This window comes from Lepisma saccharinum, chromosome 3 (genome assembly GCF_977018435.1).
Source record: "Lepisma saccharinum chromosome 3, izLepSacc3.1, whole genome shotgun sequence".
In the NCBI taxonomy this organism is placed as follows: domain Eukaryota; kingdom Metazoa; phylum Arthropoda; class Insecta; order Zygentoma; family Lepismatidae; genus Lepisma; species Lepisma saccharinum.
Window position 1 is genome coordinate 122,391,088 of NC_139231.1, and position 22,650 is coordinate 122,413,737.

The following is a 22,650-nucleotide window of genomic DNA, read 5'->3' on the forward strand; positions in this document are numbered from 1 at the left end:
TTTTAGTCAAAATTTTAAATTTTTATGAAAAAATGTCAAAAATTTGCAATTTTTCCTGATGGGTTCTCGATGTTTCTGGAGTGATCAAATGGCAAAACATTACATATATTGCTTGTATGTTATTTAATATTAACGATTTAGTGTGTTTAAATAAGGAAAAATGGTTTCTTAGTTCGCCAAAATTCGTCAAAAAACGCCAAATATACAGAAATGTTACGGATGTTGGGTAGGCAATAACCCGCTATAATTACTCGACCCCACCGACTTAAATTTACCAAAAACGATAAGGTAATAGGAAAGGAAGTAAACTGCAGCTCCTAGTTCATCGACTAATCGACTATCCAGCACTCACCACGAGGAGGTGGCTGCAATCGAGTGCCGCCCGCCCACCCACCCAGGTAGACTGGCCTCTTTAGGTTTTAAAGTCCGCTTTGGTATCAAACTTTGGTAATATTTTCCTGTCCTCCAATCGAGCTCAAATATAGCCATCTCGGGAGTCATAACCACATACAGCAATTGATGCAGCAGTTACATCTTTGACGCACCATTCTACTGCCTGGCTATGGCACGGCAGGTCAAAAAATTCTGCAGTTTTCCTAGGGAATCGTCTCTTCCCGCTGCGATCTCTTCTAAGTCTTCATTGGTAAGTAAGTGTGCTACTGGAGGCAATGTTATTTCTTCTTTTCCCAAGTGCACTAAAATCTGTGTAATCTTTGGCATTAAAGTTAGTCACTGGGGGTGCAAATTCTCTAATGGTGTTGTTTGCTTGGCTTTGGCTTTTTCTTGCTTCCAGGATCTTCCTCGCCGCGTTTTGACGCACATTTGGGTGACTGTCTGCCAACATACCAACAAGCATGTTTTCTGGATGCCCCCAGGAAGCATGATTTTGAAGACGTTCATAGAGAAAAGTCTTTAAATCGTTTGGTAAGTACTCCATTTTCTGTATGTTAGCCACAAATTTTTTGATGCGTCCTTGATAGTTCTATTGCATTTGATGTAAAACCACATGGGGGCTGACTCTTGCAGGGCGCATCATTCGACTGTATGTAGCAACGTCAAATCCATCACCTGCTCTTAAGACACTGACAGAATTTGTCGTTAAAATTTACGCTCCATGTGGTTTTACATCAAATGCAATGGAACCATCAAGGACGCGTCAAAAAATCTGTGGCTAACATTACAAAAAATGGAGTACTTACCAAATCTACCACGTACTTGCTCCTATCACTCATATTTTATTTTTTTCTTTAATTACAGGCGCATTTCCCTCGTCTTGGAAACTCGCCCTGGTACACCCTATACCTAAAACAAACAACATAATAAACGTCAACGATTACCGACCAATCGGCATCCTCCCAGCCTTGTCTAAAGCCCTAGAGCATCTCGTTAGAGATCAAACCCGGGACTCTCTAACGCGAAATAATTTAATAGATTCTTTTCAGTCTGGCTTTCGAAGTAACCACAGCACTTGCACCGCTCTTGTCAATGTAACCGATGACATGAGGCTAGCCATGGACAAAAAACAACTTACGATTCTGGTACTTCTAGACTTTACAAAAGCTTTTCAGACAATTGATCATGAAATTCTACTCGCTAAATTACCATCTTTATTCAATTTTCCCGACTCCGCGGTTAATTGGTTCTGCTCCTATCTACAAGAACGTCAACAATGTGTCGTTGACCTATATGAAAAATCGTCGTGGAGAAACATTCCATGTGGTGTCCCTCAAGGCACTGTACTCGGTCCCCTCTTATTTGCTTTGTATATAAACGACCTCCCGACGGTGCTTAACTGCTGTAAATACCATATCTATGCCGACGATTTTCAGTCATATTTCTCTTTCCCCCCGCAAGAAATACTGCATGCAATAGAAATTGTGAACAATGACCTTAAACAAATAACTACTTGGTCTGCACACCATGGCTTACATCTAAACCCGACTAAAACCCAGTGTATTCTTGTAGGTTCCCCTAGAATTTTGAGCAAAATAGATAAATCTAGCCTCCCTAGACTCAACGTAAATGACATTCATCTGCCCTTCTCAACTACTGTTAATAATCTGGGTGTGATACTCAACCACCATCTCACCTGGGCAAAGCAAGTTAACTCGGTATCTAGAAGAGCTTTCGGTGCATTGCATTCACTCTATCGGCTCAAAAACTTCCTCCCTGAACGCATAAAAATTAAACTGGTCCAGTCTCTTGTATTTCCCATTGTTGACTATTGCGACATTGCTTTCTTGGATGTCAATCACGAGCAAGCTAACCGACTGCAGCGAATTCTAAATGCCTGCATTCGTTTCGTTTTCGATCTAAAATATTCAGAGCATTTGACATCGTAATTTGCGAAGGTCGAGTGGCTTAAATTAAGCTGTAAACGTAATTTTCATAAGTTAATTTTACTGTACAAAATCCTCCAAATAAAAGACCCGCAATATCTCTATAACCGATTTCAACATCTTTCCGACTTTCACAGCCGCAACACCAGATCGCGCGAAAGGTCTTTGCTCTCCATTCCACTCCACAAATCCAACTTTTATGCAAATTCTTTTACCTCAGCAGGCCTTTGGAACAATTTGCCACCTGAAATTCATGTCTCTTCCTCAATTGTGACGTTCAAAAAATTGTTATAGTTACACATATTATATAATGAAAATTAAATGTTTGATTTCCCTAATAATATGGCGGGTGCAGAGAATGATAGAAGACGTAAGACACAGAAATGATTTAAGGTAATAGTTAAGATGAATTATCGTCTAAGTATACCGTTTTTGACTGTGTTTTAGTATGTGTAATGTTCTTAAGAATGCTAACAAGAAAAAGGAAAACAGAGAAGAGGAAGGGATTATCTACGAAGTGAAATGTAAAGAATGTCAGAGTGTGTAAAGAATGTCAGAGTGTGTACATAGGAGAAACGAAAAAGAGGCTGAAAGACAGGTTGAAACAACATAGGGATGATGTACGACTTAGGAGAGAGAGAAATGCGATATTTAAACAGAACATGACATAGAGTGGGATGAGGCTAAGCAGATAGGAAGGGAGAAGAGAATGCTAGTGAGAAAATAGAAAGAGGCCAAGGAAATAGAAAAGAAAGGTGAAGAAGACACAATGAACTGGAATGGGGGACTGATGATAAATAAAGAATGGAGGAAGGTGTTAGAAAGAGTGGAAAGGACAAGAGAGAAAGAGGAGAGAAGAAGGAAGAAGAATGAAGGAAATAGAGCGTGAGATAAAGAGTCCAACCACATTCACTTTCAGGTGAAAGTAAAGTTGACAAGGGAAAGCCACCTGCTAGAATGCAACTTTCTAATAGTCTGGAGGGGAGTATTTTTGTGTATATATATCGTCCTGTTCTTGTACCTTGTTACATTTGTACTTGGTACATAGTCTGAAGAAGACCTTGCTAGAAGGTTGAAACGTTACGTTTAATTTATATTTTATAATACATTTCTGCCTTGGTCAGCATATTGAATTTTTTTAAAAAAATGTATGACAATTATCTCCAAGAGACCCTCAGGTCACAAGGCACAAATTTCACAACACGAGTTTTGTCCACTTTGTGCAGAGAGAGGCTAATCGGGACTGACCTACAGTTTAAAGTGAGATACGAACCACTGTGCAATATGCCTTCACTGGTGTACTTTCACAAAACACGGCAAATAATTTTAACAGTGTGAATCTGACTAAACATTTAATGATTGAAAATAAAAACTAAATCTGACCTACATGGAAAATTGACAGATCGTGAGAGTGCAATTGATAAAAGAGAATATGAGAATTCTTTATTGTCAAGTACCAATGTGAGATGCGTTGAATGTGATTTGCAACAAGTTATTTGCGTGTCCAAATGCCAGGAAAAACGACAATTTGCTAACTACAGTTGCCTCGTATACAAGTACTAATTGCTGCTAATGGTATGAAGGCATCATCACCTGGTCAAAGTTTGACAGAAATGATTATGAATCAATCACGGTGTTTCGCTGCCACTATGATCTATATTTCCACTTTCTCACCTAAATTAGATAAAAGTAGAGAAATGAATGTGTTGAAACACAGTATCTTAGTCCTATTCTTATAGTTGAATACTTTGTTTCAATCGAAAAATTACAAACATTTTCTACAAGTAATTTAAGTATTTTGTAACAAAAGTTTTCATATTGTGATGGAAAAGCAAGGACAAATAAAGTGATAAACTACCACAATGATACAGTATTACAATAATAGTAACAACACGTCAATACGCTAATACATAATGCAAGAAGTTGATCAATGAAGTAATGACGCACTTTAAAAAAGGTGTCGTATCTCAAGTGTTCGCACATGCCATACTCGTCACAAATGGTCGTATCTTGTTTATGCCTATTTTTATACCACTAGATATAATACAATTTTTGAGCATATTGGTTGAAAAGAAACTTTAATCTTCAGTAAACAAGCATCCGAAATATTTGTTTCAGAAGTGAAATATTATTTCTGTAGTAATAGGTTTAAAATGTGTGAAAAACCTTTAAATTGCTCTCCTGAAAAATTGTAAAAATTGAGATACGACACTTTGTGATGAGGTCGACAAAATAATTTCACGGGGCGTTATGGCATTCTCTCTCACAACTTTTTTTCATTTATATCATTCGGTGCCCAGGTCAGACTCCTGTCGCACCCTAGCTACGGTTCTAAAGTTGAGGGGGCTATAAGAAAAGCAGACATTGTGAGCGAACCGAGCAAGAAAATTTTATGAAACGTATATTTATTTGCATAAAATTTAAAATCGAGGAGGACAATTGCCCCTCTGTGCCCTCCTTGCAGCTGCTCTTGGCCGTCTTAGATTTCGTTAGCCTTGGTTTTCTTTACATCAATGTTTGCTCACCCCTTCCCCCCCCTAGAATTGGTTTCCGTCCAAGGTTGGGGGGGGCATTCCCCCTTGCACACCTGTAATTGCGCCACTGTCCGTCGTTCCCACCATATGCTAATATGGAGCAACAAGTGAACATTTTGCAATATTATTTGCGTCAGCAGATCTTCCGTGAGACTATTGCCCACACTCGTCGGTATGTGCATTTAGTTCGCACGAAGACCTTCAAACTTCACGGTATACGGAAGCATCAAGTTTCTGAAATTTCCAACTATTTACTTCCCATTCCGAGAGGTAGATTCTTTAGTTCGTGGACAGAATAAGATCGGATAAGACCTGCTGTGATAACGTATGAGTTTGTATTTCTTACACGTCATTGCTTCTTTTCATTATTTTGTCTCTCGTAGTGAATTCAGTCTATCTAAAAGATAATTGGGTGTCCTCTCATCTCTTTGGAATTGTCTCTTTCTCACTCACTGTGGATTTTCTTTCCATCTCACCCTTGCTCGCGTCCCTCTACCCTTTCTCGCGAAGTTTTTCTACTTGTTATTTTCCTCTCATTTCTTCCGATTTCCCTTTTATTCAGAATGCCAAGTCGTTCTAAAACAATGACCGATGACGATGCATAAAAAGATACAATATAGCACAAATCATTTCTCTATTCGAAATGAGTTCTTATAGAGTTAATTGTCTCTGGAAACAGGAAAGCCATGGATTGCAACCTACATGTCTCCACTGTTTCTTAACATCTCTTTGAGGTTTTTCTTCAGGAGCAGGGTAAGTTAGCAATCTGGGGCTGCCAGATCAGAAGAGTCGGTAGCAATTTGGTCGTGATTGGATTGGATTGGATTTAAATGAATTGGTGTTTTAAGTCCACTTTATGCACAGTAAGGTAATCGGGACTGGACCTACAGTTTAAAGTGGGATCCGAACCACTATAAGCCTCCACCGGTTATCGAACCCGGGACCCCTTCATTACAAGGCGACGACGGGTCGTATTTGGAGACGTCAATATTAGTGTGATAAAATGGAGGAACTAAATAACCTGATGTTACATACGTGCCTTATATGAAAGCTAGACTTAATTCTTGTCTTATCGACGGATTGATTAATTAATGTGGTTTACATAAACCGATTTTCACGGAACGTGCTTCCCCGCCTGCGTTCCACTTACATAACCCTATTTTGTCAGTTGACTCGTCCAGTCAGCGCATGTGCACTTCTGCCAATTGTCACAAACATATGTTTCTTCGCTTTCTGCCACTTTTTGGCTAATCGCGAAGATAATAATGAGTGATGATATGATGAAATTCACGAAGGGACACTCGCAAAGAACGCCCAGGCCAGGATTCGAACCTGAGATCCATGACGTTATAGCGCGCTGTCATAACCACTCCGTCACGAAGGTCGGAAATTTTTCCTCTTCTCGTGCACGTGATGGGCCTCCCTTACCACCACCCGTAGGAAATAAAGGTGGCCATCCCCTTTTTTAAGAGTGCAAAGAAAGAAAACTTTGCTAACTACGGCCAATCGGGAGGTAAAATGAATAATAGAAAATGGAAACACAACTGTTTTTAGAAGAACGGGCCTTTTACAATGTCCCTCAAGAAATTGTTAATGTCTCCTTATCTTTTTAATATGTTGTTTGTCCTGTACAGGTCTTTCTGAAATCTCTACAATTTCCACTTTTGATTCTTTCTCAAACGGAGTTTTTTAACCTTATGGTAAAAATACGAAATGAGAGAAGATGAGAAAAGAGGGTTCATGGAGAAGAGAGTAAAATAGAAAGGGAAGGCGAAGAGAAGAGGGAAGGGGAAGAAAGCAGTGGACAAGAGCGGGGTGGACACAATAAGTGAAGATACGAGGGGAGATATGAGATAGGAGAAGAGGGGAGGAGAAGAGAGGAGAAGCTCAATTGGTCAAATTATTAACACGAAATAATCAATGGCATTGTTTATAGCGATCTAATATATTCTCGGAACAAAATCCCTTTTCGTTGAGTTCAGAGCAAGATAGGATCTTCGGTGTGAGATTTTCGATTTTACCTGGCATTACAGCACTATGAATAGAAATTTAACTTTCACATATACGTAAATAACACATATTCACACCTATTTACATTTCTCGGTTCATTGAAATGGAGAAATATTATTCTTTAATATTTCATTGTTAATGACAAATAGAATCCTTCCATTTCACACCGCGTGGACGATGAACACAATGGGATATGACTAAAATTCCCTTTGAACGGTAATTTCTTTATTGTTTTAAGAAATTCCAGACGAAGGACGTCGTGGGCAATTTCCACTGCTTTATATTTTTGGAGCATTCCATTATCACGCGTGGTATAAGCGGACTACATTACTTATATTAAAGTAACTCCTCTGCTGATAGTTAAGCAACATTTTTCTTAAGAGTTTCTGTGCAATGAAATATGAAACTTAACACTGTTGATTAAACATAGCTACCTTTAAAATGCTTTACCGAATTGTAGCTATAAGTGAACAATTTTCTGTCACGGGTGGGACAAACGAAACACTGCCTCTTAACTGGATAAGAAATTTAATTTATATTCTGTGAATTGTCAAATGATGAAAATTAAATTATTTAAGGCAAAGAGAGAAGGTAACTGACATTTGAATATTGTAGTGAAGTTGAGGGAGAAATGTAACAGTTCTAGGAGAAATTATTTGTATTTTGTGTCGTGGGTGCAGTAGCGGCAATTGCCCCTCCCCCACCATACTATGCTAAACCTTATCTACAAAGCGAAATAAAGTGTTTCCCCCCCACAGTTTTGGCACCTTGCCGTTTTGGAACCCAATCGCCGCCACTGCGTGGTGGAACACAATAGAAAACAAAAGTATATCAAAAAGTTAAAATGCACAAAGAATATGCCAAATATCTTCTACTTTCTAACTTAATTATGTATAATACTTGAATTTTTATCCAAATGACAAGTTTAGATTGCTCACTCACAAGAGTTACAGCATTGCATTTCATTTTAAAAATTTGGGTTCAGGAGCACTTTCACATGGAATGTCCTATAATATAATGCTCTTGGTTTAATGAAGCGAGAAAGACAGAGGAGGAAAGAACATGTATCTAGAGTCAAACCTGGGACCGTTTGCGTTCTAGTCCATAAAGAGTCCATCCACACTGGAGAATCAATTTTCAAAATATGTTATCCCAATTTTGTAAATCTTGTTCGAAATATACATTTCTACTTCGCTTTAATTTTGAGATGCTGAACGTAATTATCTAATCCATCTGCATTGCAGGTGTTCACAATGCTGCTGATGTCATACATTTTCCACTTCAACATGGTAACCCTTTATCTTGGACTGAGCCTTGTGATTGCCATATTGTATTACTTGGACATGAAACCCAAGAAGTTTCCTCCAGGTAAGAAACTTATTTCAAACCTAGTATATATGCTGTCACCGTACCACACTGATAAATTTTAACAGCACGTTGGTTATATGTCGTTTTGTTCGTTGAGACATCGTTTTCATGCCACGACGTCTCCTAAAATTGCAAAATGGGATCCTGTATATTCAGGGTTGCCGCTGCAATTTTATTTTTCTGTGGTAAACCGCACTGAATGCCTTGGAATTTGCAATCCTACAATCAGAGACTCCCTTAGGATCATGTTGCTAAGTTTAACTGCTTGTCCTGAAATGATATTTTTTTTGGTATATCTACAGGCAATGATTAATTGTCTCTACTTATTCCGTAGTGTTATGGTCACAGCACATGATGTGGATTGTTTGTGTGTTCCAGGCTACTGTCTCTGCCTTGAGCATACTTCAGATAAATTTTACTTTATAATCCCTAAAACAAATGGAACCATTCACGCTGAAACTCTAATAGCAGGCACTAAAATTTTAACGCTCCCATTTATGTCTGTATATTTTAAAATTTGTGCCATGCAGCTGTTCTTATAGCAGTCTCTTGTCGATAGCTGGTTCAAGGAGTAACAATGGCCATCGAGTTTTCTATAAAATTTTGAAAGTCAAGTTTTTTTAAGTTCACTTTATGCACAGCTTGGCTAATCGGAAGTGAGTCTACAATTGTACTGTGTGATCCAAACCACTGTGCCTCCACCAGGTATCGAACCCGGAACCCAATGATTACAAGGCGAAGACATTACCATCACACCATCGGGGAAGGCTGGGCAGTCACTTTAAGGCAATTTCCAAAAAGATGGAATCTGCTAACTACTAAAAGAAATTTCTAATTGCATTGTGGTTTGTTGGCATGAAATCCGATGATTCAGATCTTCCTCAGGATAATTTATGGAACTTTTATGCCAAATTGGTATCCCGTCACGTAGTTTCTTAAGGTAAGGTGATGTGCCGTGTGGCATGCCTCGTGCAGTGTACCACATTATTGTGAATGATGCATCTTCTTTTACTTTAAGGTCCGCGGCACTGGCCTGTTATTGGAGGTGTACTGGAGACCATGAAATATCCTTCAGACATTTATAACAGGACACTAGAAATGGCCAAACATTATGGCAAAATATCAGGGTACTACGCTGGATCAATTCCGATAGTCTTTATATCGGGAGTGGCTGAAGTAAAAGAAATCTGCAACAGCGAGGACTTCTTAGAGCGACCTACAGGAACAGCGGAAAAATTAACTCAATGTCGAAAGCGCATGCTTGGTAAGAAAATATCTTCTTTTTATGTTGTAAGCTTATTTTAGGTAAATGCACAGATACAGAGTTACAGGAGACATATTGTCAGTACTAAAATTATTAGTGTACAAAACACGCTGACAAGTTCAAAAAGCTCCAACTGAAAGAATTTTAGTAATTATTTGTTTGGGTCCTCATTACTTTCGAAGGAAATATAATTCTACAAGCGTGTAATGTCTGTCGGTGTAGGTACGAGTCTCGCAAACTCAAAGGTAATGAGAAGCAAATTCCACACGTAATGTCCCGTCACTGTGGCCGAGGTGTGATTGCGGAATACGGGCAGAACAAAAAGAGACGGCAGTATTGGAAAAGGATCATATTAGATCAGAGCATAGCTGGAGCGGGGGGGGGGTCGAGAGACTACATGCACAGACGGTTTAAGAAGGAACAGTGGGCCTGAAAACATGAGGTATGGGAGCAGTCCCTTATATCTTCAATTGTCTCTTTTATAGAGCGTAGTCTGCTAATGAAGACAGATTTGAAGGAAGCCTATCAGAACGCAGATTGCGCAGCATGTCTGTAGAAAGATAAACAGTTGAAGCCATTTTGCCATCTCCATGAATAAAACTCACGTATTTCTTTTGCTGGCGAGTAGAGAATCGATTTGAACAACGAAATGCCAGGCATTTGTATGGAAGCATTTTGATTGTAACTGGCCTTAACAACATATTCGATCTCTTTTCTGCAGGAATCACCATGTCAGATGGAAGTTTCTGGAAGGAGCAGAGACGATTCACACTCCACCACTTGCGGGGCTTTGGCTTCGGGAAGAGAAGCATGGAAAGTATCATCCACGAAAAAGTGAACAGCGTCATCCAAGAAGTGAAGCGATTGGCGGGTCCTGGATACAGGAACCCAGTCCACATAGAGGACATACTCCATCTGGCGATGTTGAATGTCCTGTGGCACATAATGTCCGGGAAGAGATACGAATTCTCGAACCCTCAGCTGCAAACACTGATCCACCTGATGAAGGTGTGGTTAGGAAACCTCGGCACATTGCCAGATCTAACATTGCTTCTTCCCCGCTCCAGGAAATCAATGACCAAGAAGCAGAGCCTTCTGAAGTCAGTGAAACGAGACATCCAGGATTTCGTTTCTGTAAGTTAAGTCCATTGGCAAATACATTTTGAAAATTACTTCTGAATATCTAAGTATGTTCGTTTATGTGCTTGCTCTTTTATGTGTTGTTTCTGATGCATATACGGATAACTATGTTACCTACTTCCATGTCTCGACTAGGAATTATCCCTTCCCTCTTGACGTCGTGAGCAAAAGACTCACATAATTCCAAGGTAGTATGAAAAAGGTATATTAATCGTATACTCACAACGTTTCTAAGGCTTAAGAGACCGTAATGAATAAAAAAACACGTCGATATTTCTCTCGGCGTCTTCATGCTCCGGATAATCCGTTGCCATGGATATTGCCAAACTGTTGATAATTTGTAAATATCGTTGCCAGGTTGACATCTACAGGTTAGTCCAGTGAGACCCAAAGTGTGCGCCGCGGCTCTAGGGCGCCGTGACTGGCTCGCAGGGACGCCGCGAAATGTTCCAACATTTTTACTGAAATTCAATCAATGATATTATTGTTCCAAATATGGGATTATTTAGTAATTTTTACACATAAAATGCTTCTGAATTTGAAATATGTGTTTATTTTTTAACCTAGGCCAGTAACCTAACTGAGCTTTGCAAGTGTTACATTTGACTTGGGCGCCGAGAAAAAAATATTTACACACTAAGGGCGCCGTTTGGGAACAACTGGGTTAGTCTATCTATTTGTCCTTCTGATACTGGTTGTCTGTGACACACTGAACAGTTGACAAAATGAAAAAGGAGCACTCAAAATTCCAAAGATCCTACAACTGTAATATTATGTTCAGGTGATAACAATTATCTGCTGACCTTGTGAAACATGCACTAACGACAGAATAATTAATAACTGCTTAACTCTCTGGAATTTTGAAACTCCAAAGTTTGTTGTTGCAGTAACACAGGCACTCTAGACAAGACCAAACTAACTGTATCCATCCTTGCCAATTGATTCAGCCATATCTCACCACTTTCTTTCCATCTCTGTCTTATCTATTGATCATATAGTAATAATAGTTCTGTAAACTCTTCTCTCCTCTCCAGTAAGCGCAATCTTGAATTGAACATTCTAATAGCATTTGCATGAATTAAGATAATTCAGTTCAGAATTTCAATAACATTTTCTACCCACGCCTTTCTTGATATATTTCAGATTTCTCCTCTCTTCCATGGATAGAGGAAATGAAGGTATTGTGGAATACCTTTTTCATTTTGAACTTCTGAAATGGACTTTATCGAAACAAAATCTGATATACAGACGCAACTGCATTTCTAGACTTTGTATGGGAAAACCCTGCCAATGGTACCAGAAATACCCTCTCCAACTTCAAGAAATATTGCTGCGTTTGTTTATCAGATGAACCACACAACGAACTGCGATCTCTTTTTTTGCGGGGACCACTTTTCCATATAACACAGTCTGCTACGTCACTGGGACACCAGAAACAAACAATTAAAACATTGATGCTTACAGTATATTATGCAGCAAATGACATCAACGTACATAATATAGGGTGTTCAAAATTATGTCTAAAATTGTAAAGGGAATTTGTGGACACCATGTATATCAATTACGTACATATAAGAGAACTAAAACTCGAAGTGCAATGCAGATATGCAAGTAAACAGAAATCCGACAATTTCAAATTTTCTGGTAATTTATACATGAAAAGAGTTAGTTTACCGATGTTAAACCAGGTAATATGGGAGAATACACCTGATTCATGACTTAATTTTTAAAAAGTAAGCAATAGAAAGTCAGCACGTAAATGCACTGCAAATATTGAAAGTTAATAGCTATTATGATTTCTGATTTTAACAGGAAACTATGGAAGAACACAAACAAACTCTAAACACAGAATCTCCAAGGGACTTCATAGATGTATACCTTATGGAAATACAGAAAACAGGCACTGAGGAAATCAACTCGTTTTCAGGTAAATTCTCAACCTTTTCCTAAATCTGAACCTCATTCCAAAGTTGACAATAAAACTTACCTAACTCGTACTTACGTTTTGCACTATATCACAGTTTATGCACATATAGTGAGTGTTTAGATGAACAACGTAAGGACGAAATAGGACAAATTAATTAATAGAGGCACCAACCTATATGGAACAGTGACGCTCTACTCCAGTCAACAATGAGATGATTATTCACACTTGTTGTTTTATTCATTTCATTCTGAGCAATAATTCACTGCTGAGTGATTTCCATATTGTAGACGTGTGGTTCAAAGTTTCGTGCAGAACAGAACAGTTTCCCTCTGACAACCATGTGTCAAGTCCACGTGAAGCCCAGTAAATTCTCACCTCAAACCTTTCCCACCAATGGCATCAGTTTTAGGAACTGACAGTACTTTTCAAGTCCACGTAGAGTAAATTAGATGTTTCCAATACAGTTTCTTTAGAGACTTCTTAACGTGAAATTGCGATTATCTTTCCTAGGTTGCCTTGTGCTATTTTCTCATGGAATGTGCAGATCTTGGGAGTATAACGTCGCACTGAATGAATGTACGCGTACGTCTAAACACTGCAGGTAGAAATGACAGCAGCGCTTTTCAGAAAAACAGATGCTAGATCGAAACCAGATACGCGTCCGGTCGGCTTCCTCTCGAGCTGTGTCAAAGATACCGAACTTGCGTTTGAATTAGGACTCGAATTAATTGATTGATTAATTTGATTTATATTGCCTCGCTTTTTGTGCCACTTTTGGCTAATTTGCGAAGATGGGGATAAGTGATATCATATGATGAAATTTATGAATGGATAACCACAAACATCCATGCCCAGGTCACGATTCGAACCCGGGAACCCTGGCGTCGTAGCGCGATGTGCTAACAACTCCGCCACGGCAGCGGGTGAATCAGGACTTGAACTATAACGATATTAACAAGATGAACGACATTCTGGAGAAATTTGCAGCAAAGCGCGTTAAATAATTATATTGTTCAATTTTAGATATGAAGTATAGTTTACAAGTTCAACAAAACAAAGGTACGTACAGTGACGGGACATTTCTGGGTTGTAACGATCCTATAGAAGAAGCACTGAAGCAAGCCCTCGGTGTCTGACCACCAAGCTCCTTGTGAGTAGACAACCCAACCAACATTGCAATTCTGCGGCTTGTATACCAGTCAAAGGTATACATCTTCGTAAATTGAGTAGTGATGCCAAGGAGAAATACGAAATGAAGATTGTCGGAAGTAATGTCTCGTGTTCTCGGCATGGAATAATACTCTGTCCACGTTATGTTCCTTTATTTAATGTTATCTGGGAACGAACCTGACGGACTGGCTTTCTATTTTCACTCCTTGCATTACAGTAAATTCTATATTTTACAATGATATTAATGCTTTGAACTAAAATAATACCTAGAACAACATCAAACACATGTGCACACCACTCTTCTCACACCACTCGTTACAACCCAGAAGTATCCGTGACTGTACAAGTTTGTTTTAAGTGTCGGTTGGGCACTGGACCTACATTTTAAAGTGAGATCAGAACCACGGGGAATCAAATGAAAGGTTTTAAAATTTCGAAATTGTCAAATCGTAAAGTAAAGGTTTTTAAAATTAGAAGCTTCAAATAATTTCTACAACTTAAGCTCATTAAAATTTTTTTGGCCACTGGAAGATAAATAGACATAGCGGTATTCCACACACGCAAGCGGTGCACTTTATATTCTTGTACAATTTATTTACAAGAAGTGTCTCTATTTGAGGTAGGTGAAGTGTTTGTAATGTTTTGGTAATTGTTCATTTCTTTCAGAGAAGCAACTCAGAGCAATATGCTTCGATCTTTTCGTTGCTGGAACCGATACATCTTCCATTTCTTTGGAATTTGGTCTTCTGTACATGCTGTTGAACCCCGACATACAGAAGAGAATACAGCGCGATTTGGACAAGGTGATTGGGAGGGACAGACTTCCATCCCTGGAAGACAGACCAAAGTATGTATACCTGTAAATGTTTATCCTGGTACCGCTCCCGTCACTTGGTGGTCCGTCGTTTGCTGGGAGATATTGACAGTCATTACGTGAACGCTTCCACCCACTCAGAGGAACACTGGAGATATTGCGTGTTTGTTTTCTGCCAGCCATAATTCTCCGTTACCTTTGCGAGGGGAATTTGAACACTTGGTTGCTACATTAAAACCAGAAGGGAGGAAAAAGCAACCTATTTTCAAGGAGCAGGCCTTTCAGATGGCGAGAGAAAAAGAATTTGACCTTGAAGGGCTTGCTATCTTATTGTCCCTGCCCTTACGAAGCACTTGTGCAACAGCACGGTCAGTCGCCATGTTTGCATGAAGCATATGTTTGGCAACAACGATATTCATATGAAATTCCCTTCCAAGACCGAAGCTGTACTAGGATAAACTTTCTGACCTACAATCTGAAGCAACTAATTAATATACTCCAATTGTAGCCCTTCCCTTGACAATAGGAACAATTGTGCAGATTTTTGTATTGATCGATTGATTTGTGTTATTTTACTTCGCCTTTTGTACCACTTTTGGCTAATTTGCGAAGATGGGATGAGTAATGATACGATGAAATTGATGACCGGGATCCATGGCGTCGTAGCGCGATTTGAGATTTTTGTATTTCTTGCCACTAAATAGTTATGTGAGGAAATTAAACGCATCTAGAAGGATCTGGTGCGGGGCCAGAGGCCTGCACAAGACCTGGAGCAGACCCGTTCGCGAGACATCGCTCCTGAAATGCCATGCAACCTGCGCAACATCCTCGCTTGAGCAGCTTGTATGCCAACCTGCCCAGATCGTTCCTGGCAGGCATTGTAGACCCGCCGGGTACCCGCAGTCTTACGATACCTAGTAGGTCTCAGTTCGTTCTTTCCATCAACTGCAGACCCCTCCCTCTGCATGACGTAGTTGCTTCGAGTAGAAACTGCACCGGGCCCACACCGTTCTGCAGTGTTGCCAACTGCAATAGATTTTCACTACTTAAAAAAGGGAACTCAAAGCTTCGTAAGCCACATCACCAATGAAATGAAATTTACGAATGTTGCTACCCCCTCCACACACACACATTGAAATAGGTTTTCCGTGGCACAGGATCCATAAGTATATGTCGTAAATAACCAATATACGTATATATAGTGATATAGGGCAGGACTGAAACATGTCACGTTCGACGCTGAGGTCGCGAGTCAAACAACACACTGTTCTACTGCGAACACCAGGGCCGTAGCCAGCCAGGGGCATTGCCGTTACCCTCGTTTGGGGGGAAGGGGGCAAGTACTTGGATAAACGTAACAACAACAACAATCACAATAATAGTAATAAAGTAGCATGAAAGGCATTATTATCCTCATAAATCACGCAAAAAGGGGGTAGAAGTCGGTTCTCACGCATTTGTGTTAAAACAGAGGATTAGAAATATTTTTTCAACACGTCAATTTCACATTAGCTAATAATAGAAAACAAGCACACAAACTATTTTTGAAAGAAAGAAAGTGCATGATAAATGCATTCCGAATGTACATACATATGGCATGTAAAATTTCCATCTACAATATTTTCTTTTCACATGGAGCGACGTATTACATAATTAATTCATCCAACTCGTAACAAACCAACATTAATAGCAAATAATATCACGGGCCGCCATAGCATTCTCTGTTTTAAAACTTTTCTCACTTAGATCGTTCGGCGCTCAGGGCCGACTCCCGCTACCCCTTTGCTTGAACTTGATGAGACTTGTACTTTAATGTTTGACCCCCACCCTGACCCCTCCGCTAGACAATTTCCGTCCAAGGTTGTGAGCATTGCACCCTGCCCCCTCTGGTTGCGCCACTGCGTGCCTGGTTAAGGCACCATGCAAAGAAAAACAATTAGTTTTCAGTGAGGAGATTTTTGTTTGCTCGATCATTCATTTAGATAAATGAAACTGTAATATTGCGTGCATTTCCTGGCAATAAGATAAAAACTGCTTACGCTGAACTGAAATCGCTAAGTATATAAATTCTCCTTGGAGAAGAAGCTCCTCCTAGGACTTCGTAGGATTTAGTAGCTGCGTGAGTAGGCAACACTGGCTGCAACCGTCCACGTGGTGATGAAACACCTGGAGCGACACGCTGCCGGAGGGCTGTTTCCTTCCAGCAGGTTTTGCAGGCGCCCGGGTCTTGTTGAATGCCCAGGTACCTTGTAAGCGCAGAGCGCCTTGAAGACCAAGAACCCGGGTAAAGACGCAAGTCGACTCGTTGCCGTGGGCAGGCGAGCAGGTAAACCTGTTATCGCGTGCAAGCGGGCAGTGGGTAGGTAAAAGGCAGACTATGCTGGCCTCTATGCGGGGCATATCCCGCTGCTAACAGTCACTGAAACTAATTGCCAAGAGCAACTCTAAACCTGGCCTTACTAATCTAATCACATATGTAATTGTATTATTAGAACCAGGCGAAATTGTATGTTAGGAATTGTGAGGTTAGGAGGGCCAGATTTAGAGCTATTAGCAGTTAGTTTTAGTGACTGTTAGTAGTGGAATATGCCTAATTCTCCCACACATTGTCACCTCTGACACACTTGATATATTTCTCATTAGACAATAACACCTTTCCTCTTGTGTGTGTTTCATACCGGGTTGTCCAAAAGTCCCGGAACGGTCACATATCGTGAGAAATACACATCGAATTTGAAAACGAAAAAATACGTGTTTAATAAATAAAAGAAAGCTATTCAATGATATCACACTTGAATCCCCATCTCCGCCCCCTTGGGGTGGGGCGGGGCGCAACTGTGAAATTTTAAATGGAAACTCCCATTTTGTATTGTAGAATCGGAAAGAGGAATTCAATCCGAGTCCAACGAGCTCAATTAGGAACGGAGATATGGCGATTTATTAAAATAAAAAATAAATAAAAAAAGTGAAAATTTCATAAAACCCATACAATTTTCAAAGGGACGCTCTCCCCTAATTGATCTAGAGTGAAAGGTCTTGACGTACAGATTCAGAATCTGCAATCGCTTTCACTCTAGATCAATTAGGGGAGAGCGTCCCTTTGAAAATTGTATGGGTTTTATGAAATTTCCATTTTTTTCCTTTTTTTCTTTTTGCGAAAATTTAAAATCGCCATATCTCAATTTCCTAATTGAGCTAGGAGGGTGGTTGATAGCTCGTTGGACTCGGAATGAAATCCTCTTTCCGATTCTACAATACAAAATGGGAGTTTCCATTTAAAATGTCATAGTTGCTCCCCGCCCCACCCCAAGGGGGCGGTGGTGGGGATTCAAGTGTGATATCATTGAATAGCTTTCTTTTACTTATTAAACACTTATATTTTTCGTCTTCCGATTCGATGTGTATTTCTCACGACATGTGACCGTTCCGGGACTTTTGGACCACCTGGTATAACATGAGCAGCGCATGAAAAAATATGGCAAAAGGTTAGTATCCTGCCCTTAGTGACGAAACGACACGTGAACAATATGTACGACTTACGGTCGAATAATATTTTACTGCTTTTTTTGTCTGTTTGTTTGATTGATAGCACGAGTTTCGCGGGTTAAGTGGTAGTTCAGCCATAGGCTGATATTCGCCCATGAATAAAGATTTCTTATTCTAATAATGCATACATATATATAATCATTCTTCCAGGCTTCCTTACATTGAGGCAACATTATGCGAAACACTTCGAATCAGAAGCGCTGTACCAGTTATTCCACGAAGTACATCCTGCAAGCACAAATCATGTGATTTTAGAGGCCACACAATACCTGGGGTAAGTATATCATACTTTTTACTAACTTAAATGCGACATTCGTACTCTGTACACATGGCATCACCAATATAATATCCAACACCTACAACTCTGTGTCTAAAATTGTAAGTCTTAATTTCTCGTGTTTATACGAGGGCTATTCAGAAAGTCACTCACGTTTCAGCGGGGTTCCGCTAGGGGCGGGGCGAGAGCCGCCATTTTGTGTAGGGACTTCCGGTCGTACAGTGCGCATCCAGCTGTGGATGTGTGAAGTTCGTGTCGCTTCTGCTCTGTTCATAATACATTATTAACATGAGTGCTACGATTGAAAATCCCGCCAGTTGTGAAGTGAGGTCGGTAATACGATTTTTGTTGGCGAAAGACACTAAACCGATTGACATTCATCGAGAACTGTGTGAAGTTTACGGTAAAGATGTGATGAGTGAAAGTGGAGTGAGGCGTTCGTGCCTCATGTTTAAAGATGGCCGCACAAACGTTCACGATGAAGACCGATGTGGGCGACCGAGCATTGTGACAGATGAACTGGTCGCAAAAATCAATGGCAAGATTCTTGAAAATCGCCGTTTCATGACAATGCCCGCCCGCACTCGGCCAACCGAACGCAGGAACCTTTACAGGCCTTTCATTGGGGGTTTTTCGTCCATCCGCCATATAGCCCGGATCTCGCACCAAGTGACTACCACTTGTTTCCCCACATGAAGACCTGGCTAGCAACGCAGCGCTTTGATGACGACGCAGACTTTCAGGCTGGTGTGCAGAAATGGTTGAAGTCACAGGCGACAACTTTTTGTGACAATGAACTTTGTAAGCTTGTTCAACGCTATGATAAGTGCCTAAACTTGTACGGCGACTATGTCGAAAAGTAGTGTAAGAGTGTCGCTTCAAAATGTATATAATAAAAAATGTCTACTTTCACTTGTCTTCTTTTTATTCCAAAACGTGAGTTAATTTCTGGATAGCCCTCGTATATACATATTACTTTATAGTTAATCTCTAGATATTTGAATCCATGCCTGTGAAAGTAGATGGATAGCATTAATACGCGCACATATCTACTTCGATTCTTTTAGCGAAATATGAACAACATGAAACATTTTACACTATATCTGCACGTTACAGACGTAAAGAAACATATTTTGAAAGTTAGGTTCAACAATTATTCACGTTACATTCACATTAGCAATAAATATATACTATTCCCATGATTATCCTTCTTGTGGTTAACTAGCTGGCTAATCAAGGGTTGTGCATTTCCTCGAGGCATGGTGTACCCCCAACTGTGACAGATATTTAAAGTCACATAATTCCAGTAAGAAAAAATATATAATTTTGTGAACTGAAAGAACATGAGATGCTGGTATACGGAGATACTATTATCTCGATAGAACTGTCCGTTTCTCTGTCAAAGTAGATGGCACAGCGCGGCCAGGGGCCCCGAGTTAGAATCTCGGGCTGTGCATGGGTATGAGCGTCTAATCATCATTTTCATCATATCATCACTCATCCTCATATTCGTGATTATCCGAAAGTGGCAGAAAAGATAAGTGAAATAAAGCAAATCAATCAATCAATCTCTGTTAATGGAAGTTCACCTTTGATAACAATAGGCATCATAACGACATTTCTTAAACCAATAAAAGTCCTACTTATTTTGTGGGCAAATCTAGATAAGGTAAAAATTTTAATAAAACATTAGTTATTGATTTTGCTGTTTAGATAATCATCATTATCAATTGGTTAGTACAAATTGAGGATATCGTTGTTACATAGCAAATGCAGCAGCTTCAACGCGTTTTCTTCTTATTTTGGTAATTTTCGCTTTCGAAAAAGGGGAACTTTAGTTACAACCGCTCCCCCACATTACAACTATGCCCAGTTTCCCCTGTAGTTTATGAAGCCTTAGAATTTCATTAGAAATATAGCATCTCCAGTTTGACGTCCCAAGGACTATCCACCATAGTAGTACCGCCTCGAAATCAGGCCTGCATTACCTATACGTAGACGACCCAAAGTAAAATCAGTGCAATCTACTCTTAGATTAAGTGTGCAACCCTTGCAGACGTAAACGTATGGTTTACAGCACATCACTGTTCCTTGCACAATCCTATTTAGATTAAGTAAATGTGGTTTCAGTGTACATTTACCAAACCAACATTCTCATCATATCATCCAGAGACCGGAAACAACATCGTCCTTTGGATTGACAAGGCCTCCGCCTCACTGACCAGTAACGGCGGGACACCTCTCCAACCAAAAGGAAGTCAGTTAATTTATACTTATTAGGCAAACTTACTACACAGAAATACCAAATAACGATTATAAATTTATTTACTAATCCATATATACGTTAGGATAAAAGAAAGTATACAATCTTCAGATCGAGAGAAAATTACAATGCCAAAATTTAATTTCTGTTTAAATAACTTCCGAAAAACATAGACTGAAACTTGCTTTCTCATAAAATACAATCCAGAGAGCTCTCTCTTATATAGATATATATATATATATATCGTCCATATCCCAGCTTAACTTGGTTTCAATAAACAGGTGACAAATTAACAGTAATGATCGACAATTTCCATTAACCAAAACCAAAAGAAAATTACATAAACTTCTTTCCGTAAATATCTATTTGTGCTTCTGTCATATTTTCACTTCAGTATTATGTTCTTTAGAACTCTCGAGGTATACTACCCTCTTCGGGGCCAACCTCCAATAACATTCATAACTAAAGATAAGGGGAGCCTGTCTCTACCCAATTACCAAAGCCATCTCTCGGCCACAAACTACAAATGTTCGCTTGGAATTCCATAACATAACAGGGGACACTGTCTACCCTCTTTGGCTACTTACATTGCAAAAGCAAAACAATAGGCTTTTACATAAAACGAATTTCTATAAAAACATTTACTCGACCGGTCACCTATTATAACTGTTTCAAAATTATATCTAACATAAAACCAAAATAAGAAAACCCATTAAACGTTCCGGATACTCAGACTTTAGAAACGGACGTAAAACTATATAAGTTATTAGATTTAAGAGACATCCTCTGACCAGAGGTATGCTCTCGGATTTAAGTATCAAAGAAACAAATTTATTTAAATGAACCTCCTGACCAGGAGAATTCAAAATGATTTAAGAATTAAAACAAATAACTCGACGAGAAGGAAGTATAACTTGAATTTATACCGGAGTCACACTGACCAGTGCCAACTTCGATAGAATTTATGAAACAAAATTTTAAATTATTAAGATTAATTATGTATAAATCAAATTATTTACAAGCCTGCCAAAATCCCCTTTAAGGATCATGCTGACCAGCACAAATCCAGAAAGGTGGCTTACGGAAAACTCAGGACATTGTAGAAGGGAGAGCTGACCAGCCACTCCCCTCACAATGCCTGTGTTCTCTCAGCCCTGGACCTCGACAAGCGATTTAATCACCTAACGATTCCGGAATCTACTGCTATACTGAATTAATCTGCCAGCGAGAACGCTGATATTTATACTTGCGAGATTGCGCAATCCTATTTCTCAACAAAAGATTTCGACAAACTGAAAAGTTATTTTTAGCATCTAACAATTACCCTTTCCAAAAGACATATCCAGAAACACAATGCAAGCTAAACTTATTTAGAAACCCACGCAGCGCCGAACGAAAAGAACTCATTGTTGTTAAGGAAGAAAAACAACGCAAGCTTCTACTTGCTTTGCGTTCTTTCTCGTTGGGCCGAAACTGCGTTACAATGCTAACAAAGATAAAAGATAAAAATGTACATTCAAAAGATTAAAACTCCAAATGAATTTATACGAGGGCTATTAAATATTAAAAAGATTTGCCAAAAATTTTTCAATCGTTACAATATGCCCCTTTCTTTTTTTTGGAGAATTTTTCTCAAAAGAAAAAAAATTTAAATTCCTTCCTTTTGGAGAAAAATTCTCAAATGAAAATTCAATTAGCTAACGATTGCCTTTAACTTACTTACTAATCTACACGCTATGACAATACTAATTTACATACATATATATATATACACTCAAACAAATACCTCAGACTTTAACAAAAGCAATGTCCTTTTTTACCACGATGGCTTTTCCTTTTAACCGAAAAAAGTTCGCACAAGTGGTCTTTGTTATCCCTCGGCGCTCAAGTTCTTTCATTAATTTTTCGACTGACATTTCCCCATCTTCAAGTAGGTCGCGGTACACCTGTATCACTTCCTCATCCTCTCTTTCACGTGACGAGAAACTCCAACCATCC

General features: G+C 39.4%; 1 protein-coding gene across 1 annotated transcript; it reads left to right on the forward strand.

Moving 5' to 3' along the window:
• Positions 1 to 210: 210 nt before the first annotated feature.
• Positions 211 to 14,615, forward strand: LOC145985658 (methyl farnesoate epoxidase-like). The gene is made up of 7 exons (XM_083119727.1): positions 211 to 226; positions 794 to 924; positions 8,128 to 8,251; positions 9,270 to 9,515; positions 10,237 to 10,649; positions 12,468 to 12,582; positions 14,419 to 14,615. Exons 1-7 carry the CDS (start codon positions 211 to 213, stop codon positions 14,613 to 14,615), a joined length of 1,242 nt encoding a protein of 413 aa, XP_082975853.1.
• Positions 14,616 to 22,650: the final 8,035 nt, after the last annotated feature.

Bases quoted from the DNA above. Each gene is read 5' to 3' on its own strand.
- LOC145985658 (XM_083119727.1), top strand. The intron at 8,252-9,269 runs GTAAGAAACTTA...TTTTACTTTAAG, and splicing joins ACCCAAGAAGTTTCCTCCAG to GTCCGCGGCACTGGCCTGTT. The intron at 9,516-10,236 runs GTAAGAAAATAT...TCTTTTCTGCAG, and splicing joins ATGTCGAAAGCGCATGCTTG to GAATCACCATGTCAGATGGA.